Source organism: Ornithodoros turicata, chromosome 4 (assembly GCF_037126465.1).
Source record: "Ornithodoros turicata isolate Travis chromosome 4, ASM3712646v1, whole genome shotgun sequence".
In the NCBI taxonomy this organism is placed as follows: Eukaryota; Metazoa; Arthropoda; class Arachnida; order Ixodida; family Argasidae; genus Ornithodoros; species Ornithodoros turicata.
The window spans coordinates 10,327,260-10,354,372 of NC_088204.1; the positions used below are offsets into that span (position 1 = coordinate 10,327,260).

The 27,113-nt window shown below is 45.2% G+C and overlaps 1 protein-coding gene across 1 annotated transcript; it reads right to left on the minus strand.

Annotated features, from left to right (window-relative positions):
• Window positions 1-237: 237 nt before the first annotated feature.
• On the minus strand, window positions 238-27,113 carry LOC135391006 (osmotic avoidance abnormal protein 3-like). The gene is made up of 16 exons (XM_064621059.1): window positions 26,807-27,113; window positions 12,167-12,269; window positions 10,745-10,900; window positions 10,383-10,668; window positions 9,531-9,758; window positions 8,178-8,594; window positions 7,231-7,265; window positions 6,961-7,110; window positions 6,661-6,770; window positions 5,767-5,811; window positions 5,009-5,124; window positions 4,511-4,620; window positions 3,149-3,410; window positions 2,748-2,845; window positions 2,594-2,669; window positions 238-2,129 (listed from the first exon to the last, which is right to left on the minus strand). Exons 2-16 carry the CDS (start codon window positions 12,239-12,241, stop codon window positions 1,816-1,818), a joined length of 2,478 nt encoding a protein of 825 aa, XP_064477129.1. The 5' UTR covers window positions 12,242-12,269; window positions 26,807-27,113; the 3' UTR covers window positions 238-1,815.

The following is a 27,113-nucleotide window of genomic DNA, read 5'->3' on the forward strand; positions in this document are numbered from 1 at the left end:
ACAGCTTATAGTTCTCTATAGTGAGCATTTGACGAGCGCAGGTAAACCTTTCCAGTAGTGGACACGAAACTCGCGGTTGAAACATGTGGAGGCATTGTCCACAACCTACATCGACATTCAAGCAATAGTTCGATGATGCAGAGTGTGGGGTGGGTTGTCACGTATACCTAGACCCACGTATGTCCAGAACAGCGATGAGTCAAAGTGCATCATTGGACGAGGACTCGAACATTGTGTTTCAATTGTTTTAATTAACCTCATTTTATACATGGCATTTCCAGTACCGCTCCCAGCTCGTATGAGCAACAGTGGAGTCTCATAACGAACGCTATGCACAATGATGACGCGTATATTCAAAAAGGTTGGTCAAATGCAGCTATGGTACCACCAGTTCGTGTGACAGCGTTTTCGAGCGTGTGCATCTCTGCTCTGTGTGAATGTGTCACTTTGATGCCATATGCACATACCTGTGCATACTTTATGCACACTTAGGCATACTGTATTTCTCACTTCACATATACTATCACACGACCGTGACACTGTCTTTGGCACAGTATTGAAATACTGAATACACACGTCACCTTAGAGGTCCACACCACGCGCGTCGGGTTCACTAATGTGGTCCGAGTCCATATCTACTGTTAACGTACGTGACAGCCCAGGATGCAACAACTGGCTGGCATTTTTTCTCTGTCAGCCTCTCTTCGCGAATCGTATTCCTACGTGATACACGTAAGTTAGTCGATATTGATAATCATTCTGAGGCTTATAGTCGTTCATAAAAATAATTTCTTTCGTCTTGACAGTCTCGTTCAGCATTTTTTCTCCTCTCAGTAACAGTGCAGGCCAATGCCTTTTGTTAGTATTTACGAAGATAATGCAACAGCGCGCGAAGTACACAGTAACTACTTTTATCACGATACCACGTGCGCAAAATCATTAAAGGGAAAACTTTCTCCTTGTGGACGATGAAACTCACCACAAATCGTCATTCAAATAAAGTTTTTGTCTTTTTTTGCCTTGTTGTAAAGTCCGGTTGTCTTGTTGTAAAGTAGTTCTCTTGACATCAAAACAAAACAAAAATTGCAAACTGGGTTCGTCCAATGTGCCGTTCGTGATTTAAGTACGAAGCAAGCGCGCAATGTTCGCTGACGGTATTTATATTTTGCGTACTGCGTCTTTGAGCGAGTTATTTTTATATTTATTTATATTTTATCAATTTCTACAAATATATTTTTAGTCCGTTGTGGCACTTTTGTACCCCTTGTTGATGTCCGTTACTTTGAACTAGTGCTGTAAAACACTTTCGGTGCGGGAAAGAAGACGTTGGGATACATGAGGAAGGGACTCAAACAACGAAATTAGACAACTCAGGGAAAAGGTGCTGACGCCAGGACCCTCTTGACACCTGGGACCTTCCAGTCTTCAACAAATCAGGAGCGAGAACGGTGTCATCCGAGATCATGGTTGGCTAGGAGCGCGTTATATGCGGTGGAGTTCTGTTTCAAGAGTGCATGCGCATCATGGGAAATGTGTGGTTGACCTATCCTTACAGCCGAGGATACACAGCGCATTGATAAAGCTGTTGGATACCTATCCTGCTTCCATGTACTAACATCACTTGAGTGATCAGCATCGTAAGATTCTTTGGAGCGCAGTAACCTACTAGCCCATGCGTCACTCGAATGTACCTCCTATGTACACGCGACCACACGGATCCTGGAGTTCTTGTCAATCGCTGTTAACTTCTTCAGGAGTCCCAATTGGCGGTAATCTTGTGAAGACCCTGCAGTGCTGCTGAGAGGAGTCATCCCGTCAGGCCGGCCAATCCAGAAGCTCGGCGAGCGGTTGCCGTCTACGGTGTGGCATCCTGTCCACTGTCGCCAGCTGAAGAGACTCTAGCCTTAGCGGCCGCTTGTCTGAAACATCGGGGCTTCCGTTCGACTCGCCGCTTTCGGCGTTGCTGCTGTTGCTGCTGTTTCCCATGCTTGTCGGTGGCAGAGAACGACTGCGTGGTCCGTTCTGGAGATTGAGGCCGTTGAAAAGTTGTGTGCAGTTTGTGGACGCTGGATGATGTAATATGGTGGAAAGGGCCGCTGTGTGTAGCGCAGTGTCCGACTGCTTCTTGCCTGCAAAAGAAACGTTCATTTTGTATGGTCTTTTTTTTAGAGTTTTTCAGTAATATAAAAATGGAGGGCTCTGGGGACATGTGACAGAGTGGTCATGATGGAAACTGAGGCCTGTGTTGTCCTGCCGGTGTCTGGTTTTTTGACGGTTGTCATATTTCAATCTTTCAATGTGATAGAGTGCATTTTTTATTATTCTACTTTCGCTGCTTGTTTGCTCTGTTAGTCCACGGGGAATGAAGGTCTGACAGGAGGCATTGCCTGGACGTTTGTCTTGTTGGTCTTGCCCGCTTCAGACTGTGTAAATTCTCGTAACTTACTAATGGTTCTAATCTCCCGGTAAGAAATGCAATGTGGACAGGGCTGGCGCATAGGAAGGCAGTCCAGCGGCCCTTAATATTGGGCTAGCAAATATAATCTGGCATTGTCGCACTCCTGTTGTCTTTTCGTCTTACAAGGGGTCTTACCTAACAACTGTTCTTGTCTGTGATTTCTCTTGAAATAACTCGTGGCAATGTCTTGCTTCTCGCTTTGCTCCAGTTTCTGCATAAAGAGGAGACCACATTAGTTCCTTACTAAGGGTATCGAATTCTATTGTAAGGTTCTATTGTATTTCCTTACCTGTCTGAACTTGTCGTCTGAATTACCTTCGAAGTAGTTGTTGGTGACGATAGTAGGAACTGAACCATTCTGGCAAATCCTTCCACCTGGTTGAACCCCTGATAAATTAAGCAACGAGTATATCGTTATGTGTGACAGCAGTGGTGGAAATCAGGATTGTGCATAAAAGCGGGTTTCTCTCTGCTAGATATTAAGTACTGTATGCTGGCATATCTACAGTTAATAGGAGCGTTCCTGTGTCTTAAATGGATCAGATAGTGGATGTGAAGGTGGGAACTGAGTAGTCTAAAGTCTGAATATTCGAGTACAGGCTTCTGGGAACCTTGCGGAAATCATAGAATTTGGGACGTGCCACGTCAATATGGAGGTAACAGAGTATTAGTGGTATACTGCATATTCACCTGTTGGCGGTAATTTTGTTCGTACTACAATCAGCTCCGGTAATCTCCACTTTTGTGCGTCTTCATCCCATGTGCTCTGGGCCTTAACGCTCTCGATGCTAGAGTAGTTGGAGTCCCTACGGATGCAGGGCTGAACCCGCTGCAAGATTTGGTTGAGTAACCGGAGCTGTTGGTCTTGCTTTCGAATCGTTTCCAAGTAGTCTGTACGTTCTGTCTCAAACTCCCTTTGGAGGTCCCGCACCTCTTGTTCGAGGGTTTGAATCTGGAAGGGAGAGCACCAAAGCATGTTTCGCAAATGCAGACTTTCCTATTATGTCCTCAACATCCACTCAGACGGTGCAGGGACCTGCAGACTGACTTGATTTGCGAGGTGTTGAAGATTTTCCTTAGCCGTGAGGGTGACATTGATGGTTGGTGGCGCGTGTGAAGTTGAAGCGCGGTAAACAAGGAGAGGTCAGTTCATGTGATTTTTTTAGAGGCTGGACATTAATAATGGTGAGGTGAGCGCATAGGCCGGCAAATTCACTGATGATGGGGCATCATGGGCATCATTCACTGTCACATCATGGACAATGGTGATGATGGTGAGAGATGGTCTGCGATGTGATGTGAACCTGATGTTGAATGATGGCCTATATGATGTGGTGTGATAGCGCATCACAATAATGTGATGTTGAATGATGGCCTGTATGATATGGTGTGATAGCGCACCACAATGATGTGATGTTGAATGATGGCCTATATGATGTGGTGTGATAGCGCATCACAATGATGTGATGTTGAATGATGGCCTGTATGATGTCATGTGATAGCGCATCACAATGATGTGATGTTGAATGATGGCCTATATGATGTGATGTGGTAGCGCATCACAATGATGTGATGTTGAATGATGGCCTATAGGATGTGATGTGATGTGATAGCGCATCACAATGATGTGATGTTGAATAGATTTCTGTAAAAGTTCCACCCGATGTGCTGGAGCGACTTTAACCCGACCGCTGGCGACTACGCTGCAGTCAATTTAATTAGTGTGGCATAGGACCGAATATTACAAGCAATGATGTTGAGTGTGAGGTCGAACGATATGACGTCTGCTCCGAAGGCAACACTCTCATCAATGAGTGGCGTGATGAGGCATATAGAAAAGAACAAAAATTCGCATATATTTAATGAGGAGCATTTTGAATATCGGTGCAATATAGCAAAAGAACCGCAAGGTCTTTATGGATTCAATACTTTTGTTGGCCACGAATATCTTGCAGTGTTTTCAACTGTTACGATACTTGAAGTCATTTTGCTCCTGGTGCGTTTTCGTCACGTGGAAGATACACTATCTTTCTTTCATTTACTGTTCAGTACCTTTTTCTTGGCCTTCCTCACAAGCGACGATTTGACTTTTAACTCAGCGTTGATGTCGTCGTAATCTGGAAGTAGTTCACGCTCATCGTCGTCTACCTTGGCCAACGCCTCTGCAAAAAAAATACAATAACAGAGAAACAGATTTGTAACTGCATTACACAGCAACCTTAGTGTTCGTTATTTTGTATCCTTACATATGTGAACGCCTCAGAGGAACAGAGTTTGCGATTAAAGTGCGACTGCAGACTAAAAAATTATATTTAATTGAATATCGTATTACAAATCAACCTCGCTCGAAGACTCGGTACGCACAATACCAATGCCATTAGGGAACACGACATGCGTAAGTCTGTGCGTATTCGGTTCCACCGTGCCGTACTCTGTGGCTCTGCAGTGGATTCTAATGCTCGCTTCAGATCGACTATAGTGTAAGTTCGCCGTAAGTTACCTGCATCATTGCCATGTGGTAGAATTCTGCTGTGCATTGTCCATACGTACCGGCCAGGGCGCGGATCCTCCGCTCAGCGTAGCTCTTTCGCTTTGCTCGCCTCTCTTTGAGTTCAGCATCGTGGGCCTTCTCGCCTCCCACCATTCTCACCTGCAGCTCACGTAGCCTTAGGGGATAAAAAGGGGGGGGGAATTGGCTGAATCTTCCAGCTATCATTCCACGAATATTTGTGGCAAATTTCCTTTTTGAAATGGTATAAAATTTTTATTGAAAGCATTTTTTGCATTGTTACTCTGGTGGCTACAAAGTTTCAGCGTACCGCTGCTAGCACCACGCTACTAGCAGCTACTACTACTACAACAACTACTAATGCTGCTAGCCAAATTTGACTACTACTTGTAGCACACTGGTTCACCACAGTACCGCAAACACGGTCCATCACAATCACGTGGTGGTGGTGGTGGTACGGTCACGTGGTGTCACGTGACCCAATCCTCATAACTCTATGGACGGACCTATACGACGGTTGGCCATACAAAGTTATGGATTTGAAAGCTAAGCGACAAGATACATCAACATAACGCCCCCGTCCCAGTTTCCACAGTCATATCAATGAACGATTGGATAAAACACAATACATGAGTACTTTGAAACCAGAAAAGCAAGTTGCAAGAAGAACAGAAACAATGTCTAACGACTGAATGATGAATCAGAAAAATAGAGCGCCCCGGAAAAAAAAAGAAACAAATTTGAAAATAGGGGCAATGTGACGTATTTTTGGCAGCATGCTTCAAGAAATTGTGCTTACCTTTCCAACGCTTGCGCTTGCATCTGTGCTATACTCGGTGTATCTCTACAAATAGGTCAGAATGAGAGCTTAATATTAGACCAAAAACATGCGGGGGTATACTTTAAATCGTATGGGTTATAACGCTTCTCCAGAGGATGTTTCTGATGAACCGTTTCTATCTCGAGGAGTTTCCCATAAAGAACCCTGCGTTTGTAAAATGCGTGAGCTTGTCAAGTACGCTTGTCAAATGTGTTACAAAACCAAAGGCCAATCTCCCTTGATGGATCAAGGGCAGAAAGCGTGAGGAAAAAGGAGATGAAGCAAGGCCTCAATTTTTCGCTACCCATATTATCTTGTTCTGTCGTTTTATCGTGAAGGGCCTTTAAGGTGTCAGGAATATTACTTTTTTCTTTCTTTCCTTTTTTTTATTTTTTTCGTCAGCGCGACCTCGCCTTAAGCAGAGACAAACAAAGTCTTGTAGGAAATGTCATATAAAACTCAGACTGCAGACAGCTTCGTGTGTCGCATTGGACAACACCTAATTTTTGAAGTGGAGTACATCTTTTGGTCGGGATGCGGAAAAATCGTCCACAGAAAAAATCGTCCCCGGAAAACCCCCTGTGGGAACCTAGGTTAGAACCGAGTCCTAGGTTAGTTTTCAGGGGTTAGGTTAGTTTAGCCTTGTTTTTGACAGTTCACCATGCGGTTGGGGGGATCCCCACACATGGGCACGCAACGATACGCTATAGCGCCATTTGACAAAAACTACTTTTCTTGATACTTTTCTTGCGGGGACGATCTTTCCAGGGGGCATTTTTTCCGGGGACGATTTTTCCTACATCCCTTTCTGTCTGCCGGCCTTAGATGGAATGCACGCGCGTTGTATAGACACGCCGTGGAGACAGTACGTACTTGTCCCTGGAGTCGTCCGGCGAGCAGGGCGAGGTTCGAGGAGTTCTCGGTCCGTCATCGTTCATTGGTGGAGGAGATATGAGGTGACCGTTTTGCTGGTTGTTGTTAATCTGTTCAGTAGTAATGGAAGAGCATACAATGCACACGTGGTATTATCTTGGCGTACAATGCGTATTTAGTTATATTCACAAGCATACGAGATCCACAGAAAAAAAAGCACATATAAGCACAATTGGAAGAGATTACACGACTGCATAGCACATAGCCCATATCTTCCATTTTTAGTACATAACGCATCACCTCTTGTGGAGCGGTTCTTTGCTTGTTAATTTTGTCCATTTGTTCCTCATAGAACGACTTGAGCTTCTCAATGTCCTCCTGCAGTTTTGCTTTACTTTCTTGCTCCATTTTGTACTTCATCTGCAGCTCATTCATTTGGTGGTCGTACTCCTGAAAAGCAAGGTGACGTCCATGTTGAGAAGTGGGTGTACAGGGTCCGCGCTATGTAATTTATTCGCGTTCTGTTGGAAACACATGTAAATGCACGTTTATCGATAGGCGATCGCTCACCGTTTTCAGATTCTCAATGGCTTGTGTGTAGTCACCTAAAGGATGGAAAGGGAAATCGATAGCATGAAAGTCTGTGTATCCATTGTGTTGTCATTAAGTATGGCATGCGCTACTTTGCATGAGGTAGTCATTGGGTAAATGATGATGTTTCGGATATAGATAGAACTTTAATAGATCCCTAGCTCACGATGGAAAGGTCAAGTGTGGAAGAGTGTACTGTAAGATAACGTAGGACACGCTACTTTTTGAGCGTGGGCGTGTGCACCGTACTATACTGCGAGACAACATAAGAGCTAAAGTCACAGAGGTATACCTGCGCCAGCGGAGAATGTAGTCCGCACATTGAGAGTTGTGCCTACGAGAAGATGGCGGACGCCAATCATACGAGGAAGACGGTTGTCTTCGCAACATGATCGGTGCAAGTGTCAAGCATCCCGGAGGTCTACGTTTTGACTCGGACACGTCATGCGTCCGCCAAAGCCAATCACAGACGCCTTTAGATTTGTGGGCGGAATTGACGTGTGCGAGTTGACTTGTGAATTCAAAGTTTATAGCCGATTTGAAGGCCCGCACCTACTTGCAGGAAATCAATCTCGTTACGGTTCAGGGTTAACAGGGGAAAACTAAAGGAAAGTTGACAAGATCAACAACCCTTTCTTTCTACTTGTCATCTAGTTATGGACCATCGGCTGGTAAAGGACCTTTTTCACAACGCTTCTGCGCATGCTCTGTGACCCTGACGGCGCCAAAGAGGCGGGTTCCCTACATATTGCTACAGATGGCTCCAAGTGGCGGCGGCCGTGTTTTGGCGCGCACCGAGCGTGTTTCGCAGCACACCCGCTAGGATACGACGCGAGTGTGAAAAAGGTCCATTCAGATGCAGTGGGATTCAGACGACGTGGAACCTTGGGGAAGGAATTCACTTTTCCAATCAAAGTCGCACTCACTGTTACTATGAAGTCCATTCGGCTGTGGCACCGGCGGCGTCGGAGGCCGTGGTGACGTCACACTTGGCTTCTTCATGAGCAGCTTCTTTAACCTTTCCAGTTCCTCTTTGTACTCCCGCAATAAGGCATCCTTGGGGTCTTCGTTCACTCGTGGCTTGTTCTGTATGTTCTTTGCTCTATTGGCGTACCTTAACGTGCTTAGCGTTTCGTCGTAGTTATTGTCGGCGGGCGACAGGCACGCTACCATAAGTGTCCTGGTGTTCCCACCCAGGGAGTCCTGCAGCAGACGGGTCAATTTCGAATCCCGATACGGGATGTGTTTGCTGCGCCCATCCACCAGCGCTGAGATTACATTTCCCAGAGCGGATAAGGATAAGTTTATCTTCGTTGCTTCGCGCAGTCGTTCCCCAGTTGCGCCTGGAATGATACGTGAGACATATAGTTCTCCTGGTTCATAATTGACAGAAGATCACACAAGAAAAAGAACGAACGACACGGCACAAGCCCGTGTCGTTCGCCTATGTCTCGCGTGCTCTTTTACCAACTATGGCCTTCCACCAACTCGCCTGTAATTCCACGCTTAGTAAGTTATTGCGGCTATGGCATGTGACGAAGTGCAATCCTGGAAGTTACACTTTAATGACACGTGAAGAAAACGAAGCAGATGAACAGAACTGACGATAACTGACGCCGCGCATATCGTAATGAGAACAACAACAACAACAACTTTATTTTCGGCCTTGGAGAGTGGGGAGTTTCATCGCAACAGGCGATACTCTACCCCAGTGCTTGGCTTCGCGTTCAACCAGGAATACCTTTTCCAGTCCTAGTGGCTCACCCCTTGCCTACCAATAAGTAAATTATATCTAGCCGCTCCAGATGTACCATTCGAATTCGCCGTAAGCTCTCTCGGCAGAGCAGAAAAGAGCGCTCCGTCGTGGAGCGAGTTGATCACAAACCATCAGTGAAAGACGTGAATCCAATCCGGACCGACCAGTGAAACGCGACTTCTCCGCTACGGAGCAAAAGACCGCTCCTGATATACCAGTTGAATTCGCCATAAGCTCTCTCGGCTTAGGAAGAAAGAGCGCTCCGTCGTGGAGCGAGTTCATCTCAAACGATCATCTGTTCCGGATCGACCAGTGATACACGCCTACACTGACGTGGAGCACAAGAAATGCCGCTTCATATCTAGAAGTCCAATTCGCCGCTAGGATCTAGTAACATCATAGACACTCACATCTTTGTTATTGTGTTCGACATCAGAAATGTTTCTATTGTCAACAGTGCTCAGACATGATCATCTTCAGTGTTCTTTTCTTGGGTATTCATGACGTAATACGGGATACCGACCTGTCTTTCCTTGCCGTTCGCTGCCAGCCAAGTCTACTAGATTGAGCTTTCCTGAACGTATCGTCCGACTCCCACGTAGTTCCATCTGTTCCAAGTGAATTGTAAAGACAGAATGACTTCGCGAAGAGTCAGCGTTCATGAGTGTGCCACCGACGGCACGGTTTTTCCATCCTCGTTCCATGACTGCTTCGCAGGACGCCACGTCGGCCACAGCGTGCATAGACAGTCCTGGAGAGCGAAATAAAAATTCAATATGGCTAATAATCATTAATTTTGTGTGTGTGTGTGTGTGTGTGTGTTGATGCGGTAAGTCTACCCTTGTCGCCGGTTCTTTGGAAGCAACTGTATATATTTTCTTTGTGAAATTTACCAGGAATCGCGCGTCTGCAAGGCACGGCCATAATGTCTCTAGTCATTGGTATTGCTATATATGTATATGGTGACTTGCGTTTTTGTCAATTGCAATAGCATCGCAAATGGGCGTCTGTCTTTGCCGTCAATTCCAATTCTCCTCGTCCTTGAGGGTTGGCTGTTGTGTTGGCCCTCCTGTTTGAGATGTTTTGTTTGTTTCTGGGTATCTTATGCATAACCCCGTGACTAGCTTTTACGCGCTGGTACGTTGGCAAACTAATTGCAATCATCACGAAGAAAAAATTCCCTTGCGTGAGCAATGATTGGAACAACAATGGGACAGTTCTTTGCATCATTAAGATTATCTTTCAGCTTACTAGCGTTCATGCTGGTGGATGTTCGTTAGACTTCTCATGTTTTTCCTCAAACGTTGCGTCAAAAACAATCTTGTAGTGAACTTTGTGTGTGATTCACCTATCTGCAGCCCACCAACTGACGTACCAGGCATGTATACACCCCGGTCAGGATGCTCTTTCAGGTCTATCTTCTTCTTTGGATCGTCCGCCAGTAGGTCCCGGATGTCCTCGTTGTAGATCTCTAGGTAGGTGGCATGCACCAAGTACTTGGCGCCCTCCGCTGTCGCGATCGCCTCGAAGATGTGCTCGAATGCCCTTGGGATGATCCCCTTCTGCTGAGGAGGAAACTTCGGGCCTTGCATGGTGAAGGACTTTCCGCATCCTGTTTGTCCGTACGCGAACACCGTGCCATTGTAGCCCTCTGTGACGCTCTGCAAAAAATGATGACGTCAGTACTTTTGTGACCACATTCTTTCTTTCGAATGCTTAGGCACAGTACCGTCCTACCTCTACGACAGGATAGACGATGTCGAAGTAGATCTGCTCGGTCGTCGAGTTGACGTAGTAGGCCCCGTCGAACGTGAACGTCTTGGCGGGACATCCACGATCTGCTGGATTGACGACGGAACATTGGCCCGCACATTCGTCAATGGTAACGACGTTCTAAGAAACAACATTGACAGCCATCACTAAGATTAATGATTGATTACTAATGAGTAGAACACTGGTAATCATTACGCAATTGTACGGAACTCTTGCGATATGAGGGAAGTAATGGAACGGAAGTGTAGTCCGTATTATTTAGACTGGTGAAAGCTCTTGAATGATCGTGATAGTGTGTCAGTGAATCGAGTGTAATTAGTGTGTGAATACGAATCATTTAGATGCAGTGAACGTGTCATTCACAACACAAGGTTATTAAGAGAACGGTACTTTGCTAGAGATCCATTAAACATCACATCGTTGTGGACCTCACCCGCAGGCTGTCACGTCAGCGTCGCAGTCCATCATTCGGGGTTAACATCAGGACCCATCGCGCACAGTCCTGGTCTTTGTTATCATAATCCATCATTCCACATCAATTTCAAAACTTCATCGCTGGACTTTATTGATTTAACTTGACTGTCTTGTCATGGCTCTTGTAGTCCCTCGAGTATATGGTCCGAAGGGGGAAAAAACGAGCTGCATAAGGACCGATCATTGCATTCTCTTCCATTCTATCATCCCAAAACCAGCGCTTCTCCTTAGCCATCGTCATTCTGTCTTCATTCAAAAAAACCTCCGGAGCTCTGGTAAAACCTGGTCCATGGTCATTACTCTGAGGCGGAATCGCGACAAACTTCAAAAAATCCATCAATCGACTTCGACTTTAACATCAGGTCATATCGCATTCCATCACTCAACATCACATCACTGTCCACCTTGTGATGGTGAGTGACGTCCATGAAGGCCATCATACGTGATTTTACCGACCTACGTGTCTTGTTTGTGCTAGAAAACGGCGTTTCAAGGAAAAGTCTTGGTGTCGATCTGTGGTCAGAACGTGGAGAGGGAAGTACGCCGCGTGAGAGAAGACGATGGTGGCAGTGGAGAGGAGCACGTGTGCCGAAACACTATTGGCGGTCTTGGGCTTGCGCCGCCGTTGTGGCTGTGTAGTTAGTAACAGTTAGTGGTAGTTAGGGGTGGATAGTGGCAGCGGATGGGTCGACTGAATGCTAACGCATTTCCGCCGCATTCATTACAATAATTATACTTCTTCTTCTTTTTCCCCCCTTCCAATCTAACCGAATCGGACACGGTACGAAATCCCGACGTCGGCTGTGCTGTCTAAATGTTTTACCCGGATTTTCGCCGACCGATATCCGAGAAATGCGCTACGCCTCCGAGTTGCATGTCGCCGGCAGTGTGTGGGCGTGGATGACAACTTACCTCGCACTTGAGTTCCTTTTCCCGCTGGTTCATGGGCCGGCAGCGGACGATCACCTTGACGGCTTCTTGCGCCATGGTGGCCAACTGCTGCCGCCCCTATCCTCTGAAATTTGAACAACAGACATGATATGAACACTCGCCCCTGGCGTATACAAAAGACCCAACGATACAGTTTATTCAATCAATGGCTGTAGCGATACGGAAACATGTTCTCTTGCTGGCATAATTGAACCTCTTCTCTATACAAGGGGATATGTCGATGTATCCCTTTTTCAATAGGCCTATTTTTGCTGCAACGGCTTCAGAATATAAGTACGTACTTGCTAGCGAAAAGTTAGGCCCGTATATCCATTTATTAAGCAGCCACAGGAAGATAAGAAACGAAAACTGTATACGTGTCAATGGGACGGGCAGTCACCCGCCAGCGATGGGGTAGAGTATCGCCCCTGGCGGTGAAACTCTCCCATCACCATTCAAATAAAGTTGTTGTTGGCAGTCATATCAGTCCGTTTTCTACACACAGCTAACGCTCTTAAAAATCAATGTTTATTACTACGCGGATGTGAACTACCCTAAGTCACGCTTCTGGATTTTGTCACTTTTCGACTAAATCGCACGCCCTATAAACAGCACAGACGTGTAGAGTAGACGTGTACATATAGATTCTACACATTTTGCGTCAACGCTTTTCGAGGAATACCAGCTGCAAGCGCCTTAAAAAATGTGCACTCGTAGTTTTCTCGGTATGAGGTTTTTCGACTTATCCCCTTACTGCGTACACATGTTTTATTTTCATAGATAAATGTAATACGAGTATATTATAAAGTTCTCCTTCAATGGCCAGGATGCCGTTCTAAGGTTGAACACGACTGTAGAAGAATGTATTAAAATCAGCGAATACTAACACCAACATTATAACGACACTTGCCAGTACCTTATGCTGTTACCCACAATGCATATTTAGTACTACTGTAGAATGTCTGCTTGCCTGTTTGCTTTCAGTATACAAACGTAAAGCATTTTGTCCAACGGCATACGACAGCCACGCACGATTCACTACAGCTGCACTTTACGTACGTCACCAAAATGCCAGAACGCCGTGCGTGCTGTAGTAGTGGGCAGGGCACACGCAGCAATGCACGGGGACCGCCATGAAAGCACATAGCTGGAGGAATTGATCGGTTTTGCTGGGACATATTTATCCAAAGGCGACCAGAGGCTCGGAGGAGACAGTGGTCAGTCACGCGAGACCAGCGCCAGCGACAGCGCCGTGTCTGGAATGCCACCTCTTTCGCATTTATTCCCCCCAATGCAGGGGTACTTCCGGTCTGTAGCCAGTCGTTATGAGAGCTGTTACGGTGGCATTGGGTGCCGATAATGTCGGTATAGGTGTATACTCGCGTTCTGCTGGGACGCTATTTTTCTTCCGTTACTTCTCTTACGCGCACTCTTAAAAGGAAAACTTCGCCGCATAACATGCTCCTGCACCCTTAAAAAAGAAATTCACGCATAACATGCTCCTGCACTGTCAAAGGAGAACTTCACCGCATAACATGCTCCTGCACTCTTAAAGGAGAGCTTCACCGCATATCTTGCTCCTGCACTCTTAAACGAAAACTTCACCGCATAACATGCCCCTGCATTGTTAAAAGAAAACTTCACCGCACAACATGCTCTTGCACTCTTAACACAGAACTTCACCACATAACATGCTCCTGCACTGTTAAAAAAGAACTTCATCGCATAACATGCTCCTGCACTGTTAGATTAGAACTTTGCCGGATAACACCCCGAATGCCAACCATTGCATAGAAGATTATTGTTGTCGCTCTTGATTTTGACGCTCGTTCTTGTACCTTACGCCTTTTTTGTGGCAATTAACGTAATGTCACGGGTGTCACAAAAAGGCGTACGCCTCCCGTTTTCGACGAATCAGGGAAGAGAACGAAGTCATTCGGGATGATGCCTAAGGCCGTGTTGGGCAGTGAAGTTCGGTTTTGAGAGTGTCGTTGTGGAATCGGCTGCTGTGTATATCGCTGTGTGTATATTCGACGAGTTCTTCACCACTATCTCGTTTTCGTGCGAGAGAGAGAGAGAGAGAGTAGTGGTGAGGAGAGGCTTGCGAAGAGCACAGGGGAGGGGAGGGGAGGATTGAAGGAAGGTACGGCATGACACGCTTTGAAACTGCCAACTGAACTGAAACTGAAAAGCGTATTTCGTCTTTAAAATATACTCTAGCTTTTTTTTTTTTTTTTTTTTTTTTACGTAAGGTTCCTTTACGTAAACAATCTTTGGACGTTGACGGGGATCTCCTTCCTCCGCTAAGGTTCAAATGTTCAGTGGGAACACCTCAAATTTTGCTGAAAAGAATTGTGTAGGTCATCCCTACATTGGAATGTGGGCATTTCCTTGTTTCGTAAAAATAATCGCGAACACAAACATTACTCACACAGCAGCATAAAATACTATACTGTTAAAACAGAACTTCACCACATAGCACGCTCATAGCCAACCATAATTCCGAATAATATCATTCTCTGTATTGAAACATGTTGAAAATGGGAGGAGGCGCCTATCTGGGACAGATTATCTTGTCCCAAATAGGCGCCTCTCCCCTGCTTTGAACAAATCAGGACGCAGAATGATATTACTCGGAACGATGGTTGGCTATGAGCGTGCTATGTGGTGAAGTTCTGTTTTAACAGTGTACGACGGCTCTCACTGTCGGAGTATGTACCAACATGGAAGCAATACTTTTTCCCTCTTTTACAGACAACGCGATATAAACCCTGTTCCTACACTCTAAAAACTTCACTTCACTGAACTGAACTTCACCGCATAGCACGCTTCGCGCCAACCATTGCCACGAATGATAAGGTTATCGCTTTTGATTCGAAGAGAGAGGGGGGCGTACGACTTTTTGTGTGAATTTGGGTATATGATAATTGACACAAAAAGGCGTACGCCCCCCTCTTTCCTCGAATCAGAAGCGATAATCCTGCACTCTTAAAAATGAACTTCACCGCATAGCATGCTCCTAGCCAACCATCATCTCGAATGCTGTCGTTATCTGCCCTGATTTGTTGAACACGGGAGGCGTAAGCCATTTTTGTGGCACTTATGCTGTTCATAGCTGTCACAAAAAAGGCGTACACCTCCCGTGTTCAACACTATAGGAGCTATAGGAGCGTGCTATGCGGTGAAGTTCATTTCTAATAATTTTTAATTTTTTTAATAATTGGGTGTTTACGTCGCGAGACAACTCAGATCATGAGCGACGCCACAGCGGTCGGTCTGTGGATTGCTTTTGCCCACCTGAGGGTTCATTTCTAAGAGTGTATCATTCGTGGCAATGGTTGACGCAGAGCGTGCTATGCGGTGATGTTCTGTTTTTGGAATGTACGAGTACATGTGCTTTCCTAAACATTGGAGGTATGTTCCGTTTTCGCAGGCGGAATATATTCCAGGCGGACATTCCATCGAAGATAGTACGTCACTATATACTAGATGGCGAACTACCTAAACCTCTTCAATTAACTTTTTAATAAGAGCTTTTCGGGGGAAATATGAGGTAGCAGAATTGCAGCCAGTCATTATTTAAAGATACGCTCTTTTTTTAAGTACCTTGAAAACTGTAAGACGTCCATCACAAACTTCTGCTGCGCAAATTAGCCTAACACAGAATCGAGCCCATCAAAAGACGTTCGACGTCGGTGTGGATTATCGGGCCGCAAAGCTTTAAATAATGACCTGCTCCATTGCTGCTATTTCGCACGAAAACACCTAGTTTAAAAGTTAACGAACTCACGTTGGTGAAGAACGAAGCTTGAGCATGGGCGGTGGGGGGGGGGCGTATATGTTTATTCACACAAAAGGAGATGTCAGCCAGGGAAGTGCCGGCTTGCTACTCGGCGGTGGGCGGTGGGATTTCGTCCACCAGCTTGTCTTTGCCTGCGTCTACACTCTTAAAAATGAATTTTATCGCATAGCACGCTCCTAGCCAACCATCATCTCGAATGATATAGCTATCTGCCCTGATTTGTTGTAAACGGGGGGCGTACGCCTTTTCTGTGACAATTATGAAAAGCATAAGTGTCACAAAAATGGCGTACGCCTACAGGTTTCAATAAATCATGGCAGATAGCGATATCATTCAAAATGACGGTTGGCTAGGAGCGTGCTATGCGGTGGAGTTCATTTTTAAGAGTGTAGGCCATTTTATCAGCAACGTTGGTACTTCGTCGTCTATTGGTTACATACTCTTTTCAACTCTTTCGGCAGAATATTCCCGTGCCCGTTGGGCCACGGCATCTACAGTGCTCGCATCTCTTCTTTTACAAAAGAGAGAGAGAGAGAGAGAAATCTAACGAATAAAAGACACCCTGTATATTCATTGCCCAGGCAGACAACCGTCTTCGATGACCCACATGTCTTTGACGTCAACCTACCAATTACGTTCGCGTATCACAAAGCCGCGTCCTCTAACGTGTCTGACGGAAAGAGCACGCGACGTACAATACAACCGAAGTCAAGGAAAGACACCTGTACTTCACCATGACGACATAAACACGCACCGGTCTGAGCCAAAACAGGAAGGGGACCTCACACCCTCCGTGACATGCAAGGTTTTTCCTTTTCCCGTTGGCCCGGTGAATGCCAACAGTGGGCCGGACCTTGTATTGTCCTGGTCACCTTCGAAATATTGATCCTCTTCTTCTTTGCGTCGCACGAGTCGATAATAGTCGCGTCAGCATTGAAAAGATGCATCGATTCCTGCATATCGCGTGCTGTCCAGAACGTTCGAAGTCGTTTGCTCGAGTGCTGCATGGTCACCGTATTCCTGTTTGGAGTTCGTCTTATACAGTCGAAAGGACAGCAATTATGGGGGGAGCAATTTGCTCAATAACGCTCGGGTGTCTTTAGAGTACAAAGTCTTCGTGTGGGTATCATTCGAATCGAACGCCTTATTATACTAACATATAGTGTGGTCGAGGAGACGGAAATGGCATTAGTTGTCCTGAAGGTCGTGCTGAAATCTGGGAGGAGCGGGTTCGAGTCCTACCACCGGCTACCACCTGGTTTTACGGCATACTTTCCAGGCGAATGTCGGTACCGTTTCCCATGAAGTCTGCCTAGGACGCACACTAACCTGCACGAAAAGCCTGATCATGTCCCCCCACTACTTCCTGCTGTCCTCTCTCTCTCTATCTCTCTCTCTCTCTCCACATCTGTACGGCGCTCACAGCCACACTTGCCTCGCGGTGCTATAGCCCGGAATTTAAAGCCTTATAAAGATGAAACTCTCCAATCATCATCATAAGAATAATGCTAATGATAATTCGGGGTTGGTAATTCGTGAGAGGGTGTTGGTGTTTGTATGACACTGCAACTACTCTCTAAAAACTGCGGGGGGGGGGGGGGAGAGGGGTGATGGCAAAATCGGCTCGCCGTTGCTGGCCACACAGAAGTGGTCGTCGTCATGACTATAGCCAAAAAGAAGAAGAAAAAAAAGAAGGACGGACGGATGGAGGTTAGAGGATGAAGGGCGGAGATGCGTAGAGGGTGCGTGAGTTCGTCGGAGAGAGCAAAGTATTAGATGGGTCGTTGAGCAAGACCTGCCTTCTGCAGTAAGAGAATAACGGCCGTATTCTCAAACGATCCTCGACTAGCCATCCCGCCTCGATTCCATGAGTGAAGGAAACGAGTATTCCTTCACTTGAGGGACCACTGGGTTTCAAGGAAGCACCGGCGCTGCCACGTAGTGGCCGAGGAAAGCGTGCGGGACTTCCTTCGCTTGGGTCGATTTATGAAACGGAAACAGGTCTCGAGAAGCAGTTCGAGTGTGAGGTCAAGTCGAGGGTCGTTTAAGAATATGGCCATAAGGTTTCTTGCTGAACTTCACCGCATAGCACGGTCTGCGCCAACCATTGCCACGAATGAGAGGGTTGATAGGAGAGAGGGAGGCGTACGGCTTTTTGTGTCAATTTGGATAAATGATAACGGACACAAAAAGGCGTACGCCTCCCTCTCTCCTCGAATCAGAAGCTAAAACGCTATCATTCGTGGCAATGGTTGGCGCAGAGCGTGCTATGCGGTGAAGTTCAGTTTTTAGAGTGTAGAAAAGTTACATAATGTCGAAGCGTTGTGACAGTTAAAGACGCTGAGGATGCGGGTTAAAAATTGATAGAATGCCGCTGGCGAGGAACAAATATGGGTTTTTGCCCTTGCGCGAGCCTGAATACCTTGTGATACCGATATCGACCTAACCCTATTATGCTGCGAACATTATCTCACGAGGACATCTCATGGGACGGCTGTAGTTGGTTCTAGAGGATGTCACACTTTGCTGATTATTCCATGATACTTCGTACACATGTGATTATATATAGAGTCCTGTGTTTTAGAGATAAACCTCTAAAACTGGTTTCCACCTCAAAGTTTGCATAATCACCACTTGATATAAAACCCGGAAGACCCCGAAAACACAGGCACTTTCTCCGTCATCTTTCTTGTTTCTTATTTTTCTAAAAGGAGTAGCAAGTCGACAGGCTCAGGTGAACAACAGATACTTCGCAGTCGGCTCGGCGTCACGTCACATCGTGTGTGACTTGCTTTCGTTTTCTAGATTTCTTTTTTCTTTTTTTTTCTGTCGAAAACAAGCCTGCTTTATCAGACTATATCACCCGATTTTACCCGGTTTTACAGCTTCAAATATACAACCCAATTTTTTTCCTCGATTTTGAAAAATCCGGAATGCCTGTAAGTGTATCTCGCATAAGACTTTTTTTTATGGTGATGACCTCAGCGATTCTTTTTTTTTTTTAAGTATTGTCACTAACCGCCTTGAGACTCCGATGCAGCGCTTCAAGAGAATTCGTCAACGAGACTTATTATGTGATGCACATTGATCAAAATGCGTATCTCCACACACCTCTCCATATCTCCACGTATACCGTAAAGTGGTTCGTGACATTAGCGCAAGCTATGGTTGTGTACATACATCACGTTGGCATTGATTTTTTTCTTCTCTTGCCAACGGCGACTGTTCGTGCCTGGTTTCGAATAACAGAAACATGGGTACGTGGAAACAACAGCCACTTGGAGGTCAAGGCCTCTATCCGGACGTCTGGCTCATTCATCTGGGTGAACAGTTATCGACTGGCGCTTTAACGGAAGCAATTTTGCTTCTTTTGTTTTTCTTCTTTTTTTTTCATTGGAATCGCTTATAGGCATGCAACAATACATACTTCATGCTAGTTTCCTAGAAACCTGTTCGGAACAAAGGGGATACGTATCGACAGATTCTGTTCGCAGGAATTGTTTTTAATGCCCTGGCCTGTTTTCTTCTCTCTCTCTGATTTTTTTTCTTTTTTTTTTTACATTTTGCAATTGCGGTGCTTCAGTAGGCTATTTTTGACTACTCTTGGCTACTGCGCACGAGAGAGGGTAAAGTTTGAGGAAACCACGTGACAAACTGTCTGTCCAATCGCGAGGCAGCAATAAGGGGATATTCGTAGAGAGGCATGGGTCCACAGAAGAAACCTTGCGCGCCTAAGTTTGAACTGGTACCCCCTTTCATTTTTTGGAAGATGGACCAATGAGGTCGCCCGAGGACAGTAGGGGAAAGAGGGAAACTGGGGAGCTGCGCAGATAGCTTAGCTACCTGCACAGCCGTATCATCCAGCTACTGTAGTTTTTGTTGTTGTTCTCTCCTTTCCGCGTTCTGTGTTAACACAAGCCACTGCCATCCTACCACAACGCCAAAAGGGGAACGTCGAAATTTGCGTCAAGTACGGCAAACACAAAGGATAAAAAGATAAAAGACTGAAACTGTATACTGTTTGTTAACGTATACAAGCTTTCGTGCGGTGGACTGCAGGATTTCATCGGGATTTCATTTCAGCATGATGAAATGCAGTCCGCTGCACGAAAGCTTCTACGATAGTTTTCTCATTGTTCGTATCTTTTTATCACAAAGGAAACACAAAAATTTTAGGGGGAGTTGGCCTTTGAATTTACCTTGGTGACTTTTAATTCAATTAATTAATTAGTTAATATTATTTTAACCCTAGAACACACCGTAACAGCAAGAAGTAAATTCTACGTCAAAAAATTTTCATGAACGGAACGAGAAAGGTGTTTTCCAACTAGATATTTCAGTGGAAATTAACCAAAATTTATCGCTAATTACTTTCCACTTGTGCTCCTCATCAATACTGGGGCCAACCCGAACCCAACAAAAAATATCGTGACCGATTAGCGCAGCTCACTAACGAAGCTAAGGGCGGCTCCATTCGGACTCTAAAACACGAAAGTAAAAAAGAATGCGGCTTTGACCTCCGATGCCGAAAGTAATTAGCGTTGTAGCTGATGTCACGTCTTCCGTGGCACGTCTGCACACGCATAGTTGGTGGATGAGTCGCGCCCTTGGTCCACTTCACGTTCCCAAAACACGATAGACGGTCACACTAAATAGCTGGGTTCCAATAAACAAATTAAAGGCTTCTAAGCTTGTCGTATAGAGAATGTAGACATAAAACACTCTCGTGTTTCTCGTTGCCGCTGCCGTCCCAACTGGGGGATACATGCAGGGTGGTTGTCATCGTTTATTGTTAACTATACCAGCATCATTCATTATTTCGTTGGTAGTGGACGTGCTGTAACGCGCGTCAGAACAACTGTATATACCGGGATACTGGTTAAACCTTTGCTCCCTTTTTGTTTCAATAATGCGCAACAAAAGGAGTGCACCAGAAGGGCTCAAGGAACGTGCATGGGCTACACCCACTCTACCGCTTTCTTGTTTCCTGTTTTCTGTTTGTTTGTTTGTTCTATTTTTCGTAGCTAACCCTTTTTTTTCACCCACAAACGCGTTTTGGAGTAGCCAGTTCTGACTGGGTCGGGACTAACCTCTCCATATTTTTCTTTCTTTTTCCAATCTAATCCAATCCAACGTGCATGTGCTTCTCTTTTTCCTAGCTCATCTTTTTTATTTTATTTTTTTTCACCCACAAACGCGTTTTGGCGTAGCCAGTTCTGACTGGGTCGGGACAAACCTCTCCATATTTTTCTTTCTTTTTCCAATCCAATCCAATCCAAGATTTGAAAGGTGAAGGAACTTCCGTTCTACGCGAGTGATGCCATATGAATGTCGTTATGGTCGCGTATCGTATATTCGTCGACGTTTTTCCATTGCGCAAGATTGATTAATTAATTAGATAATACTAATTAACTTTTATTTTTAATTTCGTGTTAGCACCGCGAAGCAACTGTGCCTATGAGCGGCGTACAGACGTGGACAGGTGGAGAGAGGACAGCAGGAAGGAGTGGGGGAAAAGTGCGTCCTGGGCCGACTTCAGGGGGAACTGTGCCGACATTCGTCTGGAAAGTCATCGGAAACGCCAGGGAAAACCTCAGACAGCTCAGCCGGTGACAGGATTCCAACTCGTGTCACCTCCCAGTCTCGGCGTTGAATGCGATCATCTTAACCACTCTGCCACGGGAGAGCTGGTAATACTAATTAACAATCATTTAAAATGTTGGTTTACGACCCGAGGTGACAACTGGAAAGTTGTCGAGACCGACCGAGAGGTTTTTCCCGTTCACGATAACTGTATCGATGAGCCAACGATAACCGTAAGCAAGTTTTAGTGAGTAGTTTTCATTGAAACGGTTAACGAACGGTATCGCGGAGGGCGAATGAGGAAGAGGGAGGGAAGTTGAATGTAAACGATTCAGTTAAAGTTAGTTAAGTTAGTTTGAGTTAATTTTGTTCATTTATAGTTTTAGTTAACCGTACGGTACGATACGGAGTACGTTCAAACGGTTCGTGAACGGTTTTTATCCGTTACCCAACCAGAGGATTCCATTCTGACTCACTCCCCCTTCTCATTGGCCCTCCGAGATATCGTTCGCAAACACTTTTTGAGTGTAGACGTCTCATAGACGTAACAGAGTCAACCCATTTCTTCACTCTCTGCACCCTTAGAAAACCAATATACAGACACGACGTATAGCCCTGTCGGTTTCGATTATATCGGAAGTAACCTGCAGACACAGGGCGTTTTACTATAAATGACCTATCGGTTTACCTCTACGACTGTAACCGGATACGGGAGGTCTTATTTGATAAGACCGCCCACAAGGACTAATCAGGAAGATCTTCCGTGTTGTAGACGTGGAATGGACTATTAAGAGTTCCATTACATCCTCTGGCAGACCGCGGCAGTTCACTGAACTCATTAGCCGGTCTGTCCACTTGCGAAATGTCATCAACCTTGAACTGGTGGCTATCGCGTGTGTCGTAAAGTGACCTTCGGTCAACCGTGTCGATACCATTCACAATTCACCAGCTTTCGATCGGAAATTGGAATGCTCGAGCTACGACACTGTTTTTTTCCCTATTCCTCGAACATCACCGCTTTTCAGACTACGACTATTTTATTAAAGTAATCGCAGAAACGAAGCATACGATACTGATGGAAGTTCGTGCTGTGGTGGGGACTTGTGCCTCTGGTCGAACAGACTGCTAGGGGTACTACTCCATGGTTACACAGTCTAGAACTTCATCGCATAGCACGCTCATATAACCAGCCACGTTTCAGAACGATATCGCTTTGTCTCCTTATTTGTTCAAAACTAGAGGCGTGCGCCTTTTTGTGACAATTAACGTAATTTTTATAAGCGTCACAAAAAGTCGTACGCCTCCTGTTTTCAACAAACGATGTCATTCATGATAATGGCTGGCTACAGGACCATCATCCCGAACGACACAGTTCTCTTCCCTGATTTGTTGAAATTGACAGGGCGTACGCCTTTTTGTGACATTTATGGAGTTACGTTAATTGTCACAAAAAGGACGTACGTACGACGCTTTCCACAAATCAGGAGTGATAACGGAATCATTCTGATCAGCGGTTGGCCTTCATGGTGTTATGCGGTGAAGTTCTTTTTTAAGAGTGGGCAACTGCAGCTCCATCTTTTTTTTTATTCCGCGTTTGTACCGCGAAGCAACTGTGGCTATGAGCGCCGTATAGACGGGGACAGATGGAGAGAGGACAAGGTGAAGGAGTGGGAGACAGGGGGGTTAGTATGCGTCCTGGGCAGACTTCAGGGGGAACTGTGTCGACTTTCGTCTGGAAAGTCCACCGGAAAACCCCAGACAGCGCAACCGGTGCGGGGTTTCGAACCCACCCCACCTCTCAGCCTCGGTGTGGAGAGCGGTCGTCCTAACCACGATGCCAAGGAGACTTGGTGCAGCTCCATCTGAAGATAACGCCAGTTACAGTAGCATTCACCGTCCTATTATTACTTGCAGCCCACAGCAAGGTACGTGGCATTTAAAATAATGTACTATACCACGTTTTAATTAATTGAACCATGTTTATTTTCCGTTACATATAGAATTTCTTTCGATACAAGCTGCCACTCTTAGAAATTAACTTCACCGCATAGCACGCTCCTAACCAACTGTCATCTCGAATGATATCGTTATCTGCCCTGATTTGTTGAGAACCGGAGGCGTAAGCCTTTTTTGCGACATTTATGCTGTTCATAATTGTCACAAAAAGGAGTACGCCTCCCGTTTTCAACAAATCGGGGCAGATAACGATATCATTCGAGATGATGGTTGGCTATGAGCGTGCTATGCGGTGAAGTTCATTTTTAAGAGTGTGGCACGAACAGAAGAGGGGACGAACAGAACAAACACATTTACTAAAACTGAAGTAGAGAATGAAAAGAAGGGGGAAAAAAAGTCAGTTTGCCGCATTACTTGTTCCTACCCCTCTCTCACCGTTTCTCTCACAAATTTCTGCAGTTGTTCAGTTGATCGCCTACTTCTCAGCTAACGTGATCTCGAATTCCATGTCCGTATCCCTCCAAGAATAAAACCGCGCAATACATTCTCTAAATTATTAAAAATTTATTTCATATTTCCTTTCTGTGGTGTAGGTTTCCGGCTCCAAAATGCAGAAGGGAAGAATGTCCAAAGTTGAGTCCAGGATTGGATTGGATCGGATTTTAAAAATATAATATGGAGTTGAATCTATAGTCCTGACTGCGAGTCACTTGGTTTTATTAGGGTACAAGCTTTCGCGTAGCAGACGACACTTCATCATGTGCCGGATGAAGTGTCGCCTGTTACACAAAAGCTCATAAATGGAGTGAGGCTTCAGCTGTTTTCCTACCATTAGTCCTAAATTCCATCTGTGTTACGGCTTATCACTAACGTGCTAACCATGACTGTTCCGTCTGTACTTTAATTGTATTAGTTTCTAAATGTGACTAAACTAAGGCTTGTTATTCCATATAACGCTCTGTTGCTATCACGTGTTCTTTACGTTGCAGTATCTGTTGCGCCCTAGTTTCAGTAGAACAAGTGGGAAACGTTGACGCTCATCAAACCAACGGAGCGTTGCGTTTGGCCTGTAGATGCTGCATTTCTGTGGGGCTTCCCTGCTCAGCGGTGAAGCCGACCACTGGCAAAATAATAACGGTGATGAATGACACTTTGTTGGCAAAAGCAACGCCTGTTTCAAACTAGTCTAATTAGCTAACGAGTTAAGACCGGAAGGAACGTAAGACAATTGTATAGTGGCATTGTACGTATTGTGTATAAGCCTTTTTTTAGATACAAGTTAGTGAATGAAAACTGTCCGGTCTACAATAGCGAGGCTGAAAGATGTTCAGAATACTTCAATACGGCTTGGTCCTTTGTTTGCAGCAAGGACACATGAAGCAAGTACAATACTTCCTTCTGTTTAGCGGGTTATAAACTTTGAAGCATATCATGACGTCACAAAAAAGTCTCCGTGTATTTTTTTTTTTCACTGCTCAAAACATGTGTCCGTCTCTGTGCTCTAGTGATGATATTTCACTCTTAATACATAAGGCTTGGGGAAAAGTTTATTTTGCAGAACATTATGGCTGACTAGCATATCAGCGCCACTAAAGGGGCGATGTATTTTATCCCCCAACACTTGAGATAATTTCGGAGTTGAGATATACTTGGCATATCTTGTACCAGTAGGGGAAAGAGAGGCACAGCGTAAGAAATCTCTTTTGGGCTTCTTGGTGATGTCATCATCACACCATGCTGAATGTTCATCGAGCAGGTCTAGGTGCGTGTGTGGACGAAATTTCATGTCGGTGCACGGGGTTGTTGGATTGGATTGGAAAAATAAATAAAAATATGGAGAGGGTTGTTGGATGTTAGTAAGTAAATAACCTTTTTCACTACTGTTACTAAAATGGTGCACAATCACATATTAATTTGCAAGTTACGAAACAAATTATAGCTGCGCTGAATTGTGATTGGTAACTTCAAGCACCGATTGTGCTGTACAGATCTAATGGCAGGAATTTTCACTTTTTCAGCTATATCAAACATGAAGTACTTTGATTGATGGACAACCTGCGAGGGGCAAAGTGAAAAGGGGAAAGTCGTCGCTGTTTTTGTTCCCACTGACTCTGACAAGAACTATATAGATATATTAACAAAAATGGATATTTATTGTTGACGTGTCCCTGTATGACAGATGGCTTCGAACTTGGGTAGATTGTGGCGTGCAAGACAACAACATTTTACGACTTATCATTAGGTGCTTTTCAAATAAAGTATTTATTCTCTCTGTAAAAGAGGATGTACACACTTTCCACTTTGCCCCACAGTCTTTTGCGCTTAGCCCTCCCCATTCCAGTCTAAAAACCGAACTTCACCGCATAGCACACTCTGCGCCAGCCATTGCCACGAATGATAGGGTTATCGCTCCTGATAAGAAAAGAGAGGGGGCAGTACGCCTTTTTGTGTCAATTTGGATACATGATAATTGAAGAAAAAATGCGTATACGCCTCCCCCTCTCCTCCAATCAGAAGCGATAACCCTATCAATCGTGGCAATGGTTGGCGCACAGCGTGCTCTGCGGTGAAGCTCTGTTTTGAGAGTGTGGGGCAAAGTGAGAAATTTTGGTTACTTTGCGACATATTTTTTCTTATAAAATATCTCTAATAACCAGCACTATGGCACACTAATGGTGTTTTGCCAAAAGATCAAAGTACCTGTTCAGTGTAGAATTTTGAACGTTAGTATAACCGCTTTGCTCCGCCTTCCCCTATCATTTACCTTCTTGTGGTACCCTCTAAAAAAAAGAACTTCACCGCATAACACGATGTGCGCCAACCATTGCCACGAATTATAGGGTTATCGCTTCTGATTCGAGGAGAGGGGGAGGCGTACGCCTTTTTGTGGCAATTTGGACATATGATAATTGTCACAAAAAAGCGTACTCCCTCCACTCTCCTCGAATCAGAAACGATAACGCTACCATTCGTGGCAATGGTTGGCGCACAGCGTGCTATGCGGTGAAGTTCTTTTTTATAGTATACCTGGTATGTCCGGCTGTGTTGCATGTATCACTGATTTTCGATGCGAAAAAAAATTGAACTTTTTCAGCGTGTCATACTTCAAACTATGACTACAGTGCAAACACAGTCCACAAACAAACAAAAAATGGCCAGCCCAGTTTGCTTCGCGTGCGTCTATCACTGAAAATATACCTATAATAAAGTAAATCTACAGTTTCAGAATCATTTGGCCACAACGTAAAAACAAAAACAAAGAAGAGCTACCGGGTACTTACATTGCAAACGTGTACGACCTGTGCACCGCTTAATCCACACCGTTGGCACGACACTCAAAAGGTACCGGTAAATGTCCTCGTCCACTTACAACTGAAAGCAGCGCTCATTCCAGCGCAAGTGTTGTTGCACGTAGACACTCAGAGAACACATTACGGCTTTGAAGCACGTCCGCGCGCCCCGTCGTCAACCATCGACTGAAAAGGAACCTGTGAAGCACTTCAGCGACGTGTTCTTCAGCAGCGGGCACGGCTTTCGAAACTCTCGAGTCACTGGTCCACGCGAACCCGCTTCATAAGCGGGTCAACA

Bases quoted from the DNA above. Each gene is read 5' to 3' on its own strand.
- LOC135391006 (XM_064621059.1), bottom strand. From the start codon at position 12,241: ATGGCGCAAGAAGCCGTCAAGGTGATCGTCCGCTGCCGGCCCATGAAC. The intron at 10,901-12,166 runs GTAAGTTGTCAT...GTTGTTTCTTAG, and splicing joins AAAAGGAACTCAAGTGCGAG to AACGTCGTTACCATTGACGA. The intron at 5,125-5,766 runs GTAAGCACAATT...TTATCCCCTAAG, and splicing joins CAAGCGCAAGCGTTGGAAAG to GCTACGTGAGCTGCAGGTGA.